Source organism: Lytechinus pictus, chromosome 17 (genome assembly GCF_037042905.1).
Source record: "Lytechinus pictus isolate F3 Inbred chromosome 17, Lp3.0, whole genome shotgun sequence".
NCBI lineage: Eukaryota > Metazoa > Echinodermata > Echinoidea > Temnopleuroida > Toxopneustidae > Lytechinus > Lytechinus pictus.
In genome coordinates, this window is record NC_087261.1 from 12,018,399 (window position 1) to 12,035,657 (window position 17,259).

At 35.9% G+C, this 17,259-nt stretch overlaps 1 protein-coding gene across 2 annotated transcripts; it reads right to left on the reverse strand.

Moving 5' to 3' along the window:
* Nucleotides 1-441: 441 nt before the first annotated feature.
* On the reverse strand, nt 442-17,259 carry LOC135157201 (ornithine decarboxylase-like). 2 transcript variants are annotated; one of them, XM_064112107.1, is made up of 4 exons: nt 16,760-17,259; nt 7,438-7,534; nt 5,071-5,147; nt 442-1,604 (listed from the first exon to the last, which is right to left on the reverse strand). In XM_064112107.1, the coding sequence occupies exons 1-4, from the start codon at nt 16,886-16,888 to the stop codon at nt 1,395-1,397; spliced, it is 513 nt and encodes a 170-aa protein (XP_063968177.1). In that variant the 5' UTR covers nt 16,889-17,259; the 3' UTR covers nt 442-1,394. The 2 variants fall into 2 exon arrangements, with proteins under 2 accessions (XP_063968177.1, XP_063968178.1); XM_064112108.1 differs by having other exon boundaries at nt 5,058-5,147.

The window sequence follows — 17,259 nt, forward strand, 5'->3', positions numbered from 1 at the left end:
GGCTAGACGGGTTAGTGGCTAGGCCGACCCCGATCCGATTGACCGTCAGATAGACAGATTTTCGACACTATACCAATTATAATTTTCTTTCACAATATTTAAAATAAAAAAAGAGTTGCCAAAGCTGTTGTACCATGATGTATAACTTCACACATCTGTATTCTTTCTCCCATACGTGTACTGTATCAAAGGAATAGCTTTGATCCAGCTGAGGCATGGCGGCTTGTCATTGTTCAAAACCCACCTACTCCCGACAAAGAAAATTATAATTGGTATAGTGTCAAAAATCTGTCTATCTGCCGGTCAATCGGATCGGGGTCGGCCTAGCCATTAACCCGTCTCTGTGGTCTAGTGGTTAAGGCACCGGCGTTCAAAGCTGGGGACCCGGGTTCGATTCCCGGCAGAGACATTTTTTCGGCATTACCAATTTTCCAAAGGGCAGATAGCTCTGGGGATCCTTGATTTAAGCTACGCCTACCATTTTTCTCTTCGTCCATTTCTTTCACAATATATATATAATATATACTGAATTTCATTGACATATGATCCCGGCATTATAATTCAAACAGCTAATCTATATACAGGTCATGTGAGTGGGATAAGCCTACTTGTAAACTTGAGTATGAATACGAACTCTAATTATAAATTAATTGCTATAGATTGCTTTATAAACATCTGAACACATTTATCACCATTATTTATTATCAGCATCTGTACGGTACTAAATCAACTTGTTTAGCACACTTGATAAACCCTTAAAAAATCTTACACAAAAAACGTTAAAAAATATTCCGAAGAATTATCGTATATTGTAGGCTAATTGGAAAGTCCTCAATTGACGTAGGTATACAGTCAGATAAAAGAAAATACATTTTTAAAGAAAAAAATCGGGATCGGGGACCCCGATGATATGATATACGCCATCATGGATTAGCAATGAGAAAACGGATGACGTCATCTCCCATGAGTCCCTTGAAAATAAGTACTATAATTATTCCAATACCACCATTCCTCGTCAATATTCATCCAGTTTTGTTGAAAATTTACATGAACCTAATTCGATTGATTTGAACTCTTATCAATTGACAAGTGCAAATGAAACTTAGATGTAAGGCATTTCTTTTAACAGATTAAAATGATGTCATCTTGCCAGCATATTTCCGAAACCACCAGTAAGACCAAGAGAAGATCTGTCAATAAATGTTTATCAGTTTATTGTCCTCCTTATTTTACAAATCTGCCTTGTCATGGCCGTAATCATGGTGGTAGTTAGTATAACAGCATATGGCAGGTATATTAAATGGTGGTAATTCGAAACAAACAAAAAGGAAATTTCCTTTTTCAAAATGAAAACTAAGAAGCAAGTTTGAAAAAAAAACCTGAAAGAAGTGCACCTAAATGTGATAACGTAACATCTTTTGTCGATCTAACCTCGCTTTTGGAAAGACTTCTTTTATTTTGACGAGCTCGTCCTCGTTGTCGAACGTCATGAGTCGGACATCGTTCTCCTTGGCGAACATGAGGTGTGATTTGGCTTTGCATGGGTGTGCATATATGATCCTATTAGGCTGAACGCCTAGATCAAGCACCTGCTGTAACTCCGCCTGGAAGGGGGGGGGGGGTGAAAAATGAAGGTAACATTTTAGAAAGAAAGAAAGAAAGAAAGAGAGAGAGAGAGAGAAGGAGAGTGAAAAGTCAGTAATTGTAGGACTTGTATTGTCCGTCACTGACACTCCAAGAGGCCTCAAAATCAATTATTTGATGATCATAATAATGATCATAACAATAATAATTACAATAATACTTAATAATAATACCTATACTACTCCTACTACTACTACTACTACTACTACTACTACAACTACTTCGATTACTTCTATCCTAATGATAATGATAATGAAAGCAATGATAACAGCAATAACAAAATACATAATAATAATAGTAATAATAATAGTTATTATAAGAATACTTAATGATAAGAACAATAATTTAAATAATAATGATAATAATAACAATAATAATGGTACACACTTAAAATGTTGGGCAACATACTGTCCACTGTATTGCGTTATGTATGTTGGCAAAAAAATATATATTCTGAGCAATTATTATCCAATTGAGCAAATCTGTTACCCAATTATCAGTTTTTATCACCCAATTTGGGCAAATTTTAACTAATAGTTGTGTGGACAGTATGTTGCTCAGGGTTGGTTAAAAGTTGGGCATTCTTTTGCCCAACTATTTTAAGAGTGTAATAATAATAACAATTGTGATAATATGGATAATAAATGATAATGATGATCAAGATGAAGATTATTTTAACAAACATGACAATAACAGTAGAGATAATATCGATAATAACAAAATGATGATATATATCATATATTAGTTATATTGATAATAGAAGTGCTCTCTAAAAATATTGGGTAAAAGTGCTCTATGAGGGTAATTATGTGTCCAGGCAACAATGGGCATTTATTTCAGGCATTTTTATTTTTCCAGTGCGATGAAAATTTTGCCCATTCTAAAGTAATTGCTGCTTATTTTTTTTAACCTTACTGGGCAATATGCTTCCCGCATTTGGGTAAAATACAGCCCAAAATTGATTGGACACATATTTACCCTCGTGGTGGTAAACATTTTACCCTAAAGGGATGGTAATTCTGTTTTATTTCATTCATTCCACATGTCATGCATGTACTGGTAAATATGTAGGCCTTCCTCGCGATGTCATCAATAATGATGATGCGGTAAAATAATAAAAACATAAAAACAGTAAAGACAGACAAGCAAATAGATGTATGATCTTCATGAAAAATGATAAGTACCCGCATGGTGATAAACAGTAAAACACAGCCCCTACGATTATAGAGATCATTTTCAACAATATGCATGTATAGTAATGTTCCTGTTCCACAGGGTCCGTGGAACCTGGTTGAAAGTGCTTTATCCCTAATTATCCCTCCTTTCACATGGCAATGGTGTCCAAAAACGTAAAAATTGCCATCAAAATGTGATTTCATGCATGTTGAGCCTCCTCCTGTTTTCAAATTCTGTATTTAAACGAACATCAAACTGGTATAAAGGGAAAGACAGTCTGACGAAAAGTTTATTAAAAAATAGCAGAAAATATAATGAACAACATTGGTGAACGTTTGAGGAAAAATCCATTAAAGATTTAGAAAGCTACTTGATTTTTAAGATTTGATTTGTGACGTCATATACGAGCAGCTGCCCTATTTTGTTGTGTAACATAAAATGAATAAATTATTTTTTAAATGGCTCGTGATGACTTTTTTTTCAGGAGCGGATTTGAATGAATTTGTCTGTTGGTATACTAAAGATACAATAAAACCCATTTAATTTACGATACATGGGAGGTTGCTCGCATATGACGTCACAAATAAAAAATATAAATTGAATAACTTAAAAAAAAAATCTTTGATAGAATTTCCTCAAACCTTTACCAGTATTTTTTGTTATTTTTTCTGCTATTTTTACAATAATCTCTTTTTTTGTCAGGGTGCATTTACACTTTAATGTCATTACATTAATTTCTATCCGTTTTAATGTCATTAGATTTTATATGTCTGTCTGTATTACATACAAATTATTCATCGGACCCTCAGTTATAGAAGCTTGCTTTTATGTAGGTCCCATCATATTTCTTTGACTTACACGTTAATCAATAACTGATTAATCATGTTGCTTATATATTTTCCAATTGTCTATAATTTTATATTTTGTATTATCGTTGTTGCTTTCTTTTAACGTGAAACAAAATGTCAAACGAGAAACATAAACATAAATAAAATGAAATGAAAAGAAATAATAGTCGTTCCATGGGATTTGTTCAGTACGAGAGAATGGAAATAGCATTTGAATAGGGAAAAACTTTTAACAACATTTTCTAGTCTCAAAGAAAATAAATAAATTTTCTGAGAGAATTACTAAACTATATTGCATGTAAGTAATATTCTACACAGTAAAAACGTTGTATAAAAATTATGCAATGCTGTTCACTATATGAATCTCACAGTAATTCTTAAACAGTTCAAACACGTGTTTAATTTCTTGAACAACAAAGTTTGATTCTAAGTATTGAACTCTCAATAATTCAAGCAACTACTGTAAGATTCATATAGTAAACATGGTAAATAGCGTTGTATGAAATTTCATACAGTATTTTACTGTGTAAATAGAAGGTTAAAATCAATAATATTCAATAGATCGTGTTTGGTTAATTAACAGAGCAGTGGCAACAAAATTACAAGTTTTCTTATGTTGCTGAGACCGGAGTCAACCAATGATCAACCAGTTATCATCCAGATTTATGGGCGTGGGGTGACGCATATTTTCAGGTTTATTGCGAAAATCATAAATCGTAATGAGGCCAAGTGTTCGTCTTAGATCGGGGTAAGTATCGGTTACGCTTTGATTGTTTAATCGTGGTATTAGTGACATTATTTCCCGCTTACAAGTAAATAATTATTTTTTAGTAATTGTCTTTTATCATAGCAAACATCAGTTGTCATAGAGGAAAGAATTATATTAACATATTAAAAAAAAGAAATAGAAAGGAAAATTAAACGAAGAATACGTCAATTTCAAATGTTGAAACATTTCCATGAAATGAAATATTAGCATGACAAGGATGCACAGATCATAAGAAGAGAAATGAAATATATACCAAGATTATGAATATTCGAGCTATTTGACAACTGCTTCAGAAGAATAAGTATTAAAAGTGAATGACCCACCGAATGTTATATACATGTACAATGTAGCTGAAATATTCACGATGATAGCACACACAAACACACGCACACATATATTTATTTATTTATTCATGTTTTTTTTTTATAAAAGCAGGGTAGTCCCATTCAAGCCAGATGCCTGCTTTACATATATATATATATAATGTTGGCTGGGCAGGGGCTTCGATCCCTGAAATTGAAAGATGTGATGAAGAAATGGAATACCAACACATCCCAGTGTTTTCTCGTAGCAACACAACAATCCCAAATGAATAGAGAATGAACACACATATTTATTACCGTTCATGCCTACCTTGCTCGCACAATCAAAACCAGCTCCAAGTATAGCTAACATTTCTAGTACTCTTCTGTTGGAGTTGCATTTAACAGCTGAAAGAAACGTTTTAACGTACACAATAAGTTATAGAGTATAGAAGTGATGACATCACAATGTTTTTTTTTTGCATTTGAGCATTTTTTATAACATATTTCGAAAGATCATGATGAAATACCTCCACAAATCAAATTTGTTGGGAATCGGTCCATGGGAGCCTTAGATATTTATTTATTTTATTTATTACGTCTTATTTTACCAGGGTGACTCTGTCAGTGGTACAAACACTGTTATACTTAGAGGCCCTGGAATACAATAACAAAAAATACATTAGAAAACAATTACAGAACATGCACATAAAACCTATTGTCATCTACATTTAGTTCAGTGGAGTGGAATCAGCAACCACATGGTGTCAGGCACGTGAAATTGTTTATTGGTATACTAAAATTGGTTTGAAATATAGATATGTAAGATATATTTTACTGTATCAGGTGAGTTAGTCATTTACTAAAGGAATTTCATGAGGGGCGTTACCTAGTTTTGGGTCACTTTCCAGAATCTTTCAGTAAATGTGTGTTTAGAGGGTGCCTGCCAGTGGCGTACCTAGGATTTTTCACAGGGGGGGCAAAATTGGCCGCCCAAAAATTTGACAAGCAAAAAAAAAAAAAAAAAAAAAAAAAAGGGGTCATCAATACAAAATAAAGATTTTCGTACCAGAAAAAATTTGACAAGCAAAAAAAAAAAAAAAAAAAAAAAAAAAGGGGTCATCAATACAAAATAAAGATTTTCGTACCAGAAAAAATTTGACAAGCAAAAAAAAAAAAAAAAAAAAAAAAAAAAAAAAAAAAGGGGTCATCAATACCAAAATAAAGATTTTCGTACCAGAAAAAATTTGACAAGCAAAAAAAAAAAAAAAAAAAAAAAAAAAAGGTCTTCAAAATATCGTCAGGGGGGGCAGAGTGCCCCCCCTGCCCCCCCCGTAGGTACGCTAGTGGTGCCTGCCTTACATCATGCGGTAAACGATTCCACTCCACTGCACCAACATGGGAAAAAGCTTGTTTGCCAGAATTTTTCCTTGCTTTTGGTATCAAAAGTCCATCAGTTATTGCAGCTCTGGTTCTGTAACCATGAATAGAATTCGCTTTGTCAAATAAATTGGTCAGGTGTTTTGGTGCCTGTCCATTTATAGCGTTGTATACCAGCTTACATCTTTGCCTTTTCCACCGATTTTCAATTGATGTCCAGTTCAACTGACTCAAAACATAATCTGTGGAAGTACGTGTACCAACTCCAAGGACAATTCGTGGCATTCTTTTATGTTGTTTCACAAGCGACTCTTTGGTCGCAATTGCACAATTTGACCAAGCAGTGCTGGAGTAGTCGAACAATGGCAATACAAGAGCATTTGCTAGCATCTTGATACTATCTAGTGGTAAAAATTGTTTCAATCTTCTCAATAGAGCTAATCTAGGTCCAATTTTTTTTACTAACATGTTGTAAGTGATCCTTCCAATTTAGGGCAGGATCTAAGATTACACCTAAGTATTTGTAGCTGTCTACTTGCAGTACTACATGATTGTCCAAATGTAATGAAAGGGGTCTTTTCGTACTTGCTAATTTCTGGGGTGTTCCAAAAATCATAAATTGTGTCTTAGTGGGGTTTAACCTTAGTCCATTATTATTAACCCAGTTACTGATGTGTTTCAAATCTTCATTAAGTACAGTTTCGAGATCTTCAATTTTCTTTGCACTGTAAAAGATAATAGTATCGTCAGCGTACATCATCACAATACTTTTTTAGGTAACTTTAGGAAGGTCGTTCACCATAATCGAGAATAGGAGGGGTCCGAGTATTGATCCCTGCGGTACCCCAGTTACTTTAGTACCCCATGTGGACTCGGCATCCCTTACAATTGTTCTCTGTTTGCGATTGGCTAGGTAGTTAGTAAACCAGGTAAGCTCAGTGCCTCGTATTCCGTATTTAGATAATTTTTGCATCAAAAGTTCATGGTCTACGGAATCGAAGGCCTTGCGAAAGTCTAAAAAAAACCATGACCTCATGAATACATAATTAGCCCCATTGAAATCAATGTATCATTGGCCTGGTTTTAACATTTGTAAGGAAACAGGCCAATAATACATGTACATTGACTTTTATTGGGCTGATTATGTATTTATGAGATCATATCTTGGGGTCTCAGGGACCGATTCTAACAAAATTTTACTTGTAGAGGTATTTCATCAAGATCTTTCGAAATATGTTATCAAAAACATAATAATATTAACGTAATAACTTTGGTCGGACTGGAGGCAGTAATTTTCGTCGGTGTGGCTCAGACTTACCATAGAATGGTTGCACATTTGGAAACTCCTGCTTCCATAGGTGGTGCTTCTTCTCCACATCCTTCAGATCTAAGACAAAGAAAGGGTCTTCGTCATCCTGAGATCAAACAGAAAGATCATTTATGGAACATTGCAGATGTCTAGTAAGAGGAATTGAGAGAGAGAGTGAGAGAGAGAGAGAGAGAGAGGGGTAGAGGGGGGGGGGGAGTGGGGGAAGCTAAAATTTTAGAGATTTGAGGGGGGTGTCAATGAATGCGTGGTCTTTGTTCACATCATTCAGGGCTTAAAAAATGCACAAAATCTGCTTTCAAAAAGTGAATACTATATTACACCGACAAACACACTTTCCTTTAGCCTACATATTTCAACGATCAAATAATGCGAGCGCGAAGCGCAAGCTGAACATTTTTTTACATTCCGACCTAAATACTGAGCATTCTAAGCACCTTTTAAAATCATGAACAGCATAGGGGTATGACTATACACTTGATGTAAGCGCGAGCCGAAACGAAATTCGACATCTCATGTTTTGTAAATCAGGAAAAGGAAGGATAATTGGATAAATGGATAATATTCCTACATTAATAATTTGATAATCTGATCTGAAACTAGAACAAGATTCGTATCTAGATAAACATGCGTGCGTGTGTTTAGATTCAGACCTAGAATCTGGACATTCTAATTACATTCTTAATTATAATATCAATAATAAGAGCGCGAAGCGCGAGCTAAAAATGTTTGATTTTCAGATCTAAAAAAAATTAATTTAAGCGCAATTACGAATTGGATATGGATCACGCTTAATAAATGATGCGAGTGCGAAGTGCAAGTTGATATTTTTATAATTACATATATTTTGAGTTGCGACCGGGACATTTTAAGGACATTTTTGTCTTCATATGACTATGATCTTACTAACCGAGAGATGAAACTTGTCGATATTCCATTCTGAAAAAAACGGACAATGATTATTAGGAAATCATGAAAATATTACTATCTTACTTATATACTAAGAAGCCCAAATGAGGGAGCGAGATTGATATTAAGGTCAGAAAAGCTGGACATTTTGTAATCATGAATAGGATGCATGTGTTAATATATTTTTAACAAAAATAATGCGAGCGCAAATTGCGAGCAGAAAATTCTGATAAACTGTCATGAAAGAGGAATCTAAAATAATTCGTTACAATTGATATAGGTATACATAACTCCCCAATCAAAATGCAAGCGCGCAGCTTTAGCTGATACTATTCACAATTAGACCAGCCTAACAAGGGATATTTTAAAAAAAAATATGGAATACACAAAGAGAATATTTACTTGACAAATCAAATAATGCTAGTGCGCAGCGCGAGCGAAAAATTTTGATATTTAGACCATAAAATATAGTCATTTTACAGAAAACTATAAAATCTATTTGTAAATCAAACAAATTGAAAACTCAATGTCCGAGAAATGTTTTGTTTATTAACTTCAAAACTTGATATTTTAAGTTCAATATAAGTATATTGAGCAAGTTATGTATCTCATAGATTAGGCAATGCGAGCAAAAAGCGTGAGCGAAAATTTAACATAGTGACATGAAATTCCCCCCACCCCATATTATTTTATTCACTCGTCTTTTTCCTCTTATTTTTCCTCTTCATTTTCTCTTCTCTTCTCTTTTCCCTTCTTTTTCTTTTTCCTCTCTTTTAATTTTTATCTTTTTGCTCGTTCCAAGAAGTGGGGGGGGGGGGGGCATTTGATATCAAAAGAAAATCCTATATAGTCTTTGTAGTCGAAAAATGTTTAAAAATAGCGTACTTTCATGACAAATTATTTTATTCTCGCCTGCTCCCATATCGGATTTAATAACCAAATCAAGGTTTCTTGAAAAAACCGCACCCCAAACCCCAAATAACACCCCTAAATTCATAAAAACATAAAAAATTATATGAACGATAATTTTCTTGGAGTATTCGCAAGTTGTCCGAAAATTATCCTGATTGCCCTAGTCCTTGAATTTACCACTCCTGACGTTGTCCTAAATGTCTCCGGTTCTGTCCTAATACGATCTGCATGCTGTCCGCGCCGAACGCCGACAAATTTATTTAGATAATCTTGTCCCAGGACAGTCCCATGAATGTCGTAGGACAAAACGCGGACAGCCCTGGTCGTGTCCTAGGACAAGATCATTTGCATAATCTTTTACGGAATTTGGTTGCGGACAGCATGCCGAAATGACAAAAGTTGCTTCCGCAACCCTTCCTGGTCTTGTCCGCGCCCTAGTGGAAAACTGTCATTTCGGCATGCTGTCCGCAACCAAATTCCGTAAAAGATTATGCAAATGATCTTGTCCTAGGACACGACCAGGACTGTCTGCGTATTGTCGTAGGACGGTCCTAGGACTGTCCTGGGACAATATTATCTAAATAAATTTACCGCCGTTCGGCGCGGACAGCATGCAGATCGTATTAGGACAGAACCGGAGACATTTAGGACAACGTCACGAGTGGTAAATTCAAGGACGAGGACAATAATAATAATTTTCGGACAAATTGCGAATACTCCAAGAAAAGTATCGTGTTCTTTTTTTTTTTAAATTTAGGGGTGTTATTTGGGGTTTGGGGTGCGTTTTTTTTTTAAAGAAACATTAATTTTGTTATTAAATCCGATTTAGGAGCAGGCGAGAATGAAGTAATTCGTCATGAAAGTACGCTATCTAAAAAAAAATTTCGACTACAAAGACTACATAGGATTTTCTTTTATTTCAAATCAGATTGCATACATTGATGGAAATCCCAGGGGGACAGGCAAATGCTTCCCCTCACTTTTTGGAAAGGGGGGGGGGGGCATTTGATATCAAATGCCCGCCCCCCCCCACTTTTTGGAACGAACAAACAAGAAAAAATGGAAAGAGAGGAAAAGGAAGAGAAAAGAGAATAGAAAATGAAAAGGGAAAATAAGAGGAGTAAGACGAGTGAATAAAATAAGATGAGGGGGGGGATTTCATGTCACTATTTTAAATTTTTGCTCGCTTTGTGCTCGCATTGCCTAATCTATGAGATACATAACTTGCTCAATAGGCTTATATTGAGCTTAAAATTAAAAATTATAGTTTTCTGTAAATGACTATATTTTATGGTCTAAATATCAACATTTTCCGCTCGCACTGCGCACTAGCATTATTTAATTCGTCTAGTAACTATTCTCTTCGTGTATTCCATAATTTTTTGAAAAATATCCCTTTTTAGGCTGGTCTGATTCTGAATAGTATTAGCTAAAGCTGCGCACTTGCATTTTGATTGGGGAGTTATGTATACCAATATCAATTGTAACACATTATTTTTAATTCCTCTTTCATGACAGTTTATCAAAAGTTTCGGCTCGCAATTTGCGCTCGCATTATTTTTAAAGTATTTTTTAAAGTATATTAACCCATGCATCCTATTCATGATTACAAAATGTCCAGTTTTCTGACCCTGATATCAATTTCGCGACCTCATTGGGCTTATTAGATTAATAAGTGAGATAATAATATTTTCATTATTTCCTAATAATCGTTGTCCGTTTTTTTTTTTCAGAACGGAATATCGACAAGTTTCATCTCTCGACAAAAACAAAAATGTTCTTAAAATGTCCCGGTCGCAACTGGAAATATATGTATTGATAAAAATATCAACTTGCGCGTCGCACTCGCATCATTTATTAAGTGCGACCCATATCCAATTCGTAATTGCGCTTAAATTAAACTTTTTTTTAGATCGGAAAATCAAATATCTTTAGCTCGCGCATCGCGCTCTTATTGTTGATATTATGATAAAGAATGTAATTAGAATGTCCTGATTCTAGGTTTGAATCTAAACACACGCACGCATGTTTATTTTGATACGAATCTTGTTCCAGTTTCAGATCAGATTATCAAATTATTAATGTAGGAATGTTATCCACTTATCCATCCTTTTCCTGATTTACAAAACGTGAGATGTCGAATTTCGTTTCGTTTCGGCTCGCGCTTCGCGCTCACATCAAGTGTATAGTCATACCCCTATCCTGTTCGTGATTTTAAAAGGTGCTTAGAATGCCCTGTATTTAGCTGGGAATGTAAAAAATATTCAGCTCGCGCTTTGCGCTCACATTTTTTGATTGTTGAAATATGTAGGCTAAAAACAATTGTGTTTGTCGGTGTAATAGTATTCACTTTTTGAAAGCAGATTTTGTGCATTTTTATACATGACAATAAATTGTCTCGGATCTAAGATAACTTTAAAAAGACTGCATATGTTAATAGCAAAGTCGAGGCTCCCTTTATAACATTACTTTCTAATAGTTTTTCCACAAATTAATACATATCTTACAAAAGAGGAAGAAAACGGGAAGTTAGACAGGCACATGCAGACCAAGGGGCGAGGTGGTCTTGCTTCCCCCTTTAAAAAAGTACAAACAGAAGAAATATAAGTGAAATGGAAAGGGAAACTTAAAAAATGATATGGTGGAAAAGAAAAACAAGGGGGGATGCCGTGCTAATACGGCCCTCCTCTCCCTGCTGCTGGCTTACCCCTCCCAGTATTAAAGAGATATACAAACAGCACAAAAGAAATAGGAATAAACAAAGGAGATGAATGAAATGAGGTGAAATAGAATCAAGTAGGAAAAAAAATCGCGATAATGAACAGAAAATAATTGGCCAAGATTGTGAATGTGTAAGATTAGAAATATCAGTTTTAATTTTTGGACGAAATTGTGAATCCAGTGTCTAATCGCCTTTGCCTCCTCTTGTACCAATTAAAATATAAACTAAAAAAGAAAATGTAAATGGGCAATTCCAGGAGACCGAATGCGATCGCTACGCCCTATTGGCTGCGTAAAAAGGAAAAATTAAATAAATGCAAAGAAGAGTGGAAAAGAGGAAGAAGAGTGAAGAAATTGACAGACGGGGAGAATATCAGTGTTTCAGCTAGGTCAATTTTGTAAAAAATTAATGGTTCATTTCGCTTTTCATGCTTTTAATAGTTTAATTAAGAAGATTGTGCACGCTATTCATTTTTACGAAAAATACCTAGGTCTTTTCGTCTTTTCTTTTTCGTCCTTGATGTTTGAAAGAAGTTCGCGCTTCGCGCTCATATTTTATGTTTATGAGAAACATGTTCTGTGCACGACTTTTTTCAGGAAGGTCTTTTTTTAAGAGTCGTGGTGTAGTGGTTCTGACTCCCGCCTTGTAAACGGAGAGTCGTATGTTCGATTCCCACCGCGGTCTATATACCGTCCTTTGGCAAGACGTATTTTGCACACCTTGCCACTCTCGACCCAGGTGCTAAATGGGTACCCGGTTGGATGCGAAAGTTATTGTATGCTTGAATTTGCAAGTGCCACTTCGAGGCTGCGATGAATGCAAGGAATGCTTCCCAGGGTGTGGAAGTTGTGCACTTTTTATGCGGGATTGAAATGAATCATGGGGTAATAATATGCTGTAAATCGTTTTGAGCCGTTCTGAGAAAAGCGATATTTATAAACTTGCTATCATTTATTATTATTTCTTATCAATAAAATCTCATTCACGATCAAACAAAGTGCTTAAAATGCATTAGGAATATAAACTTGAATTTCAATTTGAAATCTTTACCTGTATTATTAATTTTGTTATGATATTTGTCCTATTCGTAAAGTCAAGCGCTGCCTATACTGTCCCTTTTTTTCGACCACAAATGGCTTTTGCTACTTGTGTACTCGTTCCATAAATATTACATTGGATGCACACATTCCTGAATCACTCCTCTTGCCTTCCTATTCCAATCCGAACGTTCCTGAAACAGTCCGCTTGCCTTCTTATTCCTGTCCGCACGTTCCGGAAACTGTCCGCTTGCCTTCTTATTCCAATCCGCAAGTTCCTGAAACATTCCGCATGGCTTCTTCTTTGCTACCTGAAGCTGACCTGATCGCGGATGGTTTCCGGAAGACGCGGAAGGGTTTAGGAAGGGCGGGACGCGCGTTTCCGTTTTACACCCTGGCGAAGGCATTTTCCGCAAAAATAGTCACAAAGCGACTAGTGAAGAGTCTACTCACGTCGCTGGTTGCATGCAGCTAGCGTGCGACACAGGCGAGTCCCATCTAGTCTACAACTGTAGACCCACATCTGCAGTGTGTGTATCACAGCTGATTCAAGGAGTCTGCATAGCAGACTAGGTCTACTAGAGCCTGAAATGGCTCGCTTCGCTCGCCCTTTCAGGCTGGTTTGCTTCGCAAACCAGCTGCAGATCCCACTTCACGAGCCATTCAGAGTCTGCATAGCAGACTAAGTCCCATCCCACACCACCGCATGCAATCTGCACAGTTACTGATCAGAGCATTTCATGTACAGAGAGCAGTCATATGAGTGAAATCCGAACATGCTTTTGCAGTTAGGTTTTTTTTATGAAAAGTTAAGAAAAAGTTTTTTTTCTAAATATAAATTATTAACTAAATGAATAGAATGACAGACAAAATAAAAATAAACAGATACATACAATAGAAAGAAAATTGAAGTTTGATGGAATGATACACTTAGATGCCGAAAGATAGATATAGAAGACTGATAAATAGATAGAGACATAGATAAATAGATAGAAGTAGAGAGAGAGAGAGAGAGAAAGACAGATATATAGACGGATAGAGAGAAAAAGACAGACATATGGATAGATAGAGAGAATTTGAGATCAAAGACTGAATTAAGTGAATGTTTACATACAAATAGAATCATAACACAATATAAAGTAAACATTATAAATATAAATATCAAATACAATACAAATTCATACAGATGCAAAAGAAATGTATCATAAATAAATACAAAGGGCCAAAAGTAATACAAAGTGTCACCAAAGAAGAAAAAAGCGGAATGAAAGATTAAGAAGAAAGAGGTGAGAGAAGGGAAAGAATTTGGGATAAGACAAAGAGAAGGGAAAGCAAGAGGGGGAATTTGAAAGAGAATAGGAGGCAACCTTCAGAAAAAAAACTCATTATGCAATACAAGACATTTAACAATGGTAACAAGTAAATAAAGTAGTAATTGAATCGAATCGAGCACAAAAAGGGAAAAGTAGAGCTGAGGAAATAGACTCCCGAAGGAAGTCGAGGCAGTGTTGATATTGCACATAAAAGAGAGACAGATGGATAGAGAGAGAATTTTAGAGATAGATGTTAGATGGATAGATAGATAGACAGATAGATAGGTAGATAGAGAATGAGAGAGACAGAGTAGATAGACAAATTAACATATAGATATATCATGTAGTTCCATAGATTGATTTATAAGATAGATAGTGGATAGACAGATATGATAGATATATAAGGATAGATATAATATGAAAAAAAGGTAATTATGTGTTTTATTTTTCAATATTTTAGCTATTATTCGTTTTCATTCATATAAACGATCATGTGCGATAAAGTAAAAAAAAAATCATGAAGCCAACGTATATAGTTCAGCGGAACAACCAAAATACAGAGACTGAAGCTTTTGGTCTATATTTTATGGAAGCAGGAGACCGTCAAAAACACGGATATACGTCGTGTCGTAATTCAATTTACTACACGACGTAAATAATTACGTAGTGTAGTAATTCGAATTACTACACGACGTAAATAATTACGTAGTGTAGTAATTCGAATTACTACACGACGCAATTCAGAATTACTGCCCAACGATTTAACGTCATGACGTTAAATGAATTAGTGTCGCTACATCAAATAATTAATGTCGTGTAGTAATTCGAATTACTACACGACGTAAACAATTACGTAGTGTAGTAATTCCAATTACTACACTACCTAAAGAATTACGTCGTGTAGTAAATAATTACTACACGACGTAATTCCGAATTACTGCTCAACTATTTAATGTCATGACGTTAAATCAACCAATGGGATCGTTCGTTATAAACCTACAAAGCAATGCCAGCGCGGGGGAACCATAGAGATGTATACTATACATCTCTATGGGGGGGGACTTGAATGCGGGGACTTTTGGATCGCGCGCCCAGCTGATTATGTAAACGTAGACGTAGACTCTTCACTAGTCGCTTTGTGGCTATTTTTCCGGAAAATGCCTTCGCCAGGGTGTAAAACGGAAACGCGCGGGCGGGACATCATCAGGACATCGTTAGGACAAGGTCCCAAAGGTGTCAGGAATTCAATATCCGCGTCGAAATTTTGGTCGAGACCAAAATTTAGATGCGGACAAATTTTGATTTCCCGAACACCAGGAAGGGTTTAGGACAGCGTGCGGACACTCCCAGGAATGTCCGGACAGGTTGCGGAAGGTTCGCGGATTGCAATTATTACATTCCGCGCCTTGTCCTGACGCTGTCCTGGCCCTAGTGGAAAAGGGGTATTAAGAAGACTATTATTATTTTAGAAGGAAGGAGAAGCGGGGCAGGGAAAGGACGCTGGGCCAATAGGAAAGACATTACTATTATCATTATTATCATTATTTTCTGCGTGAAGCGCAAGAAAAAGAAAAGGCGCCCCGCTTTGGTCTTTATTCCTTTATTATAGAGAAGATGGAGAAAATGCCTTCCCTATTCCACACTGATTTTCTTTTCCAATCGCTTTTCCTCATGTTTGTTCTTTTATTTGGGGGAAGTGAAATGTTCGCATGGCAACGCAGATGAAAATAGTCTAGTGCTAAACGATAATAAAATCGAATTGATGAGACAGATGCTCAGCTAAGGTTCGACATCCAAAATAGCATTAAATTGAACATTGGTTGGAGTTTCTTCATGAGCAATTGAAGAACCTGAAATGAGAGAGCATGCAATGAATAACCACGATCAATCGTTTTTAAGTCAGCTTAATGCTATATAACCTTCAACTTCAACATAATTATTCTGATACATCTATATTAAAAAGTCCGAATATACTGCCTTTGGATCCTGGATCGGGTTCAAATCACTTTTGTCACGGGACTTGGCCATGGAGGATCAGTATGTTGTTACTGTGTGTGCACAGGATTGTCAGTGGTCATCAGTCTCCTCAGTTGCATACCGATCAGGATGTGCATAAACTGTTTTGTGAAATTAAGCAAAACTTTAAAATGTCTTTCTTATTTTACATCCGATTTTGATGAAGTTGTTAGTGTTATGCTTATTGGATTTTTCTTTTTTTTATTCATTAAATCATTTTTTTTTATTGGGATATGGACTTGTCCTTTAAACAATGCACTATCCGAACGAAGGGAACAAGAACAATCATTATGAGAGGCTTGCTTGGTGTCGAAAATGGCATCAGTGGTATATTAAAGAAAGCCTATTTATTATTGTAAAATAATTACCAAAAAAAAAACACGCACATAAAAAAATGGGCTTACCTCTCTGGATACATGAACATTGTCCCCATTTATCACATCCTTCATGTATTTAACAATCTTATCATCATTTCTGGCATCCAGTGATCCTTCCTCTTGCAATGTCCGCCCAGCCGAGATGTTTAATCCCATAACTGAAGATTATTTAACGAAATAATCAACCCCAAAGTGTCACCGAGGGCACACCCCTGCTTGTAACTTCTCCTACCATTCCCGGAAAAGTTTGAGTGGCGTCGAAATAGAGTTTTGTCGTTTTCTTCTTCAAACAATCCTCGCGCACGGTTGAAGAGGTTATTCCAAAGTCACAGTGCTGTGCTTCAGAATACACTAGGCGTTTTTTGTACGGCCTGCCGACTGACTGAATCACTCGAGTTGAACTCGCTGTGGCATGCAAATGTATTTTTTAGAGGAGGCATTCGCAATTCGTGTTGCCGGCGTTTCCACTCTTGTTTGAAAAAAAATCTAAATCTTGCGAAAATATGGCACTCTTACGGCCGCGCAGT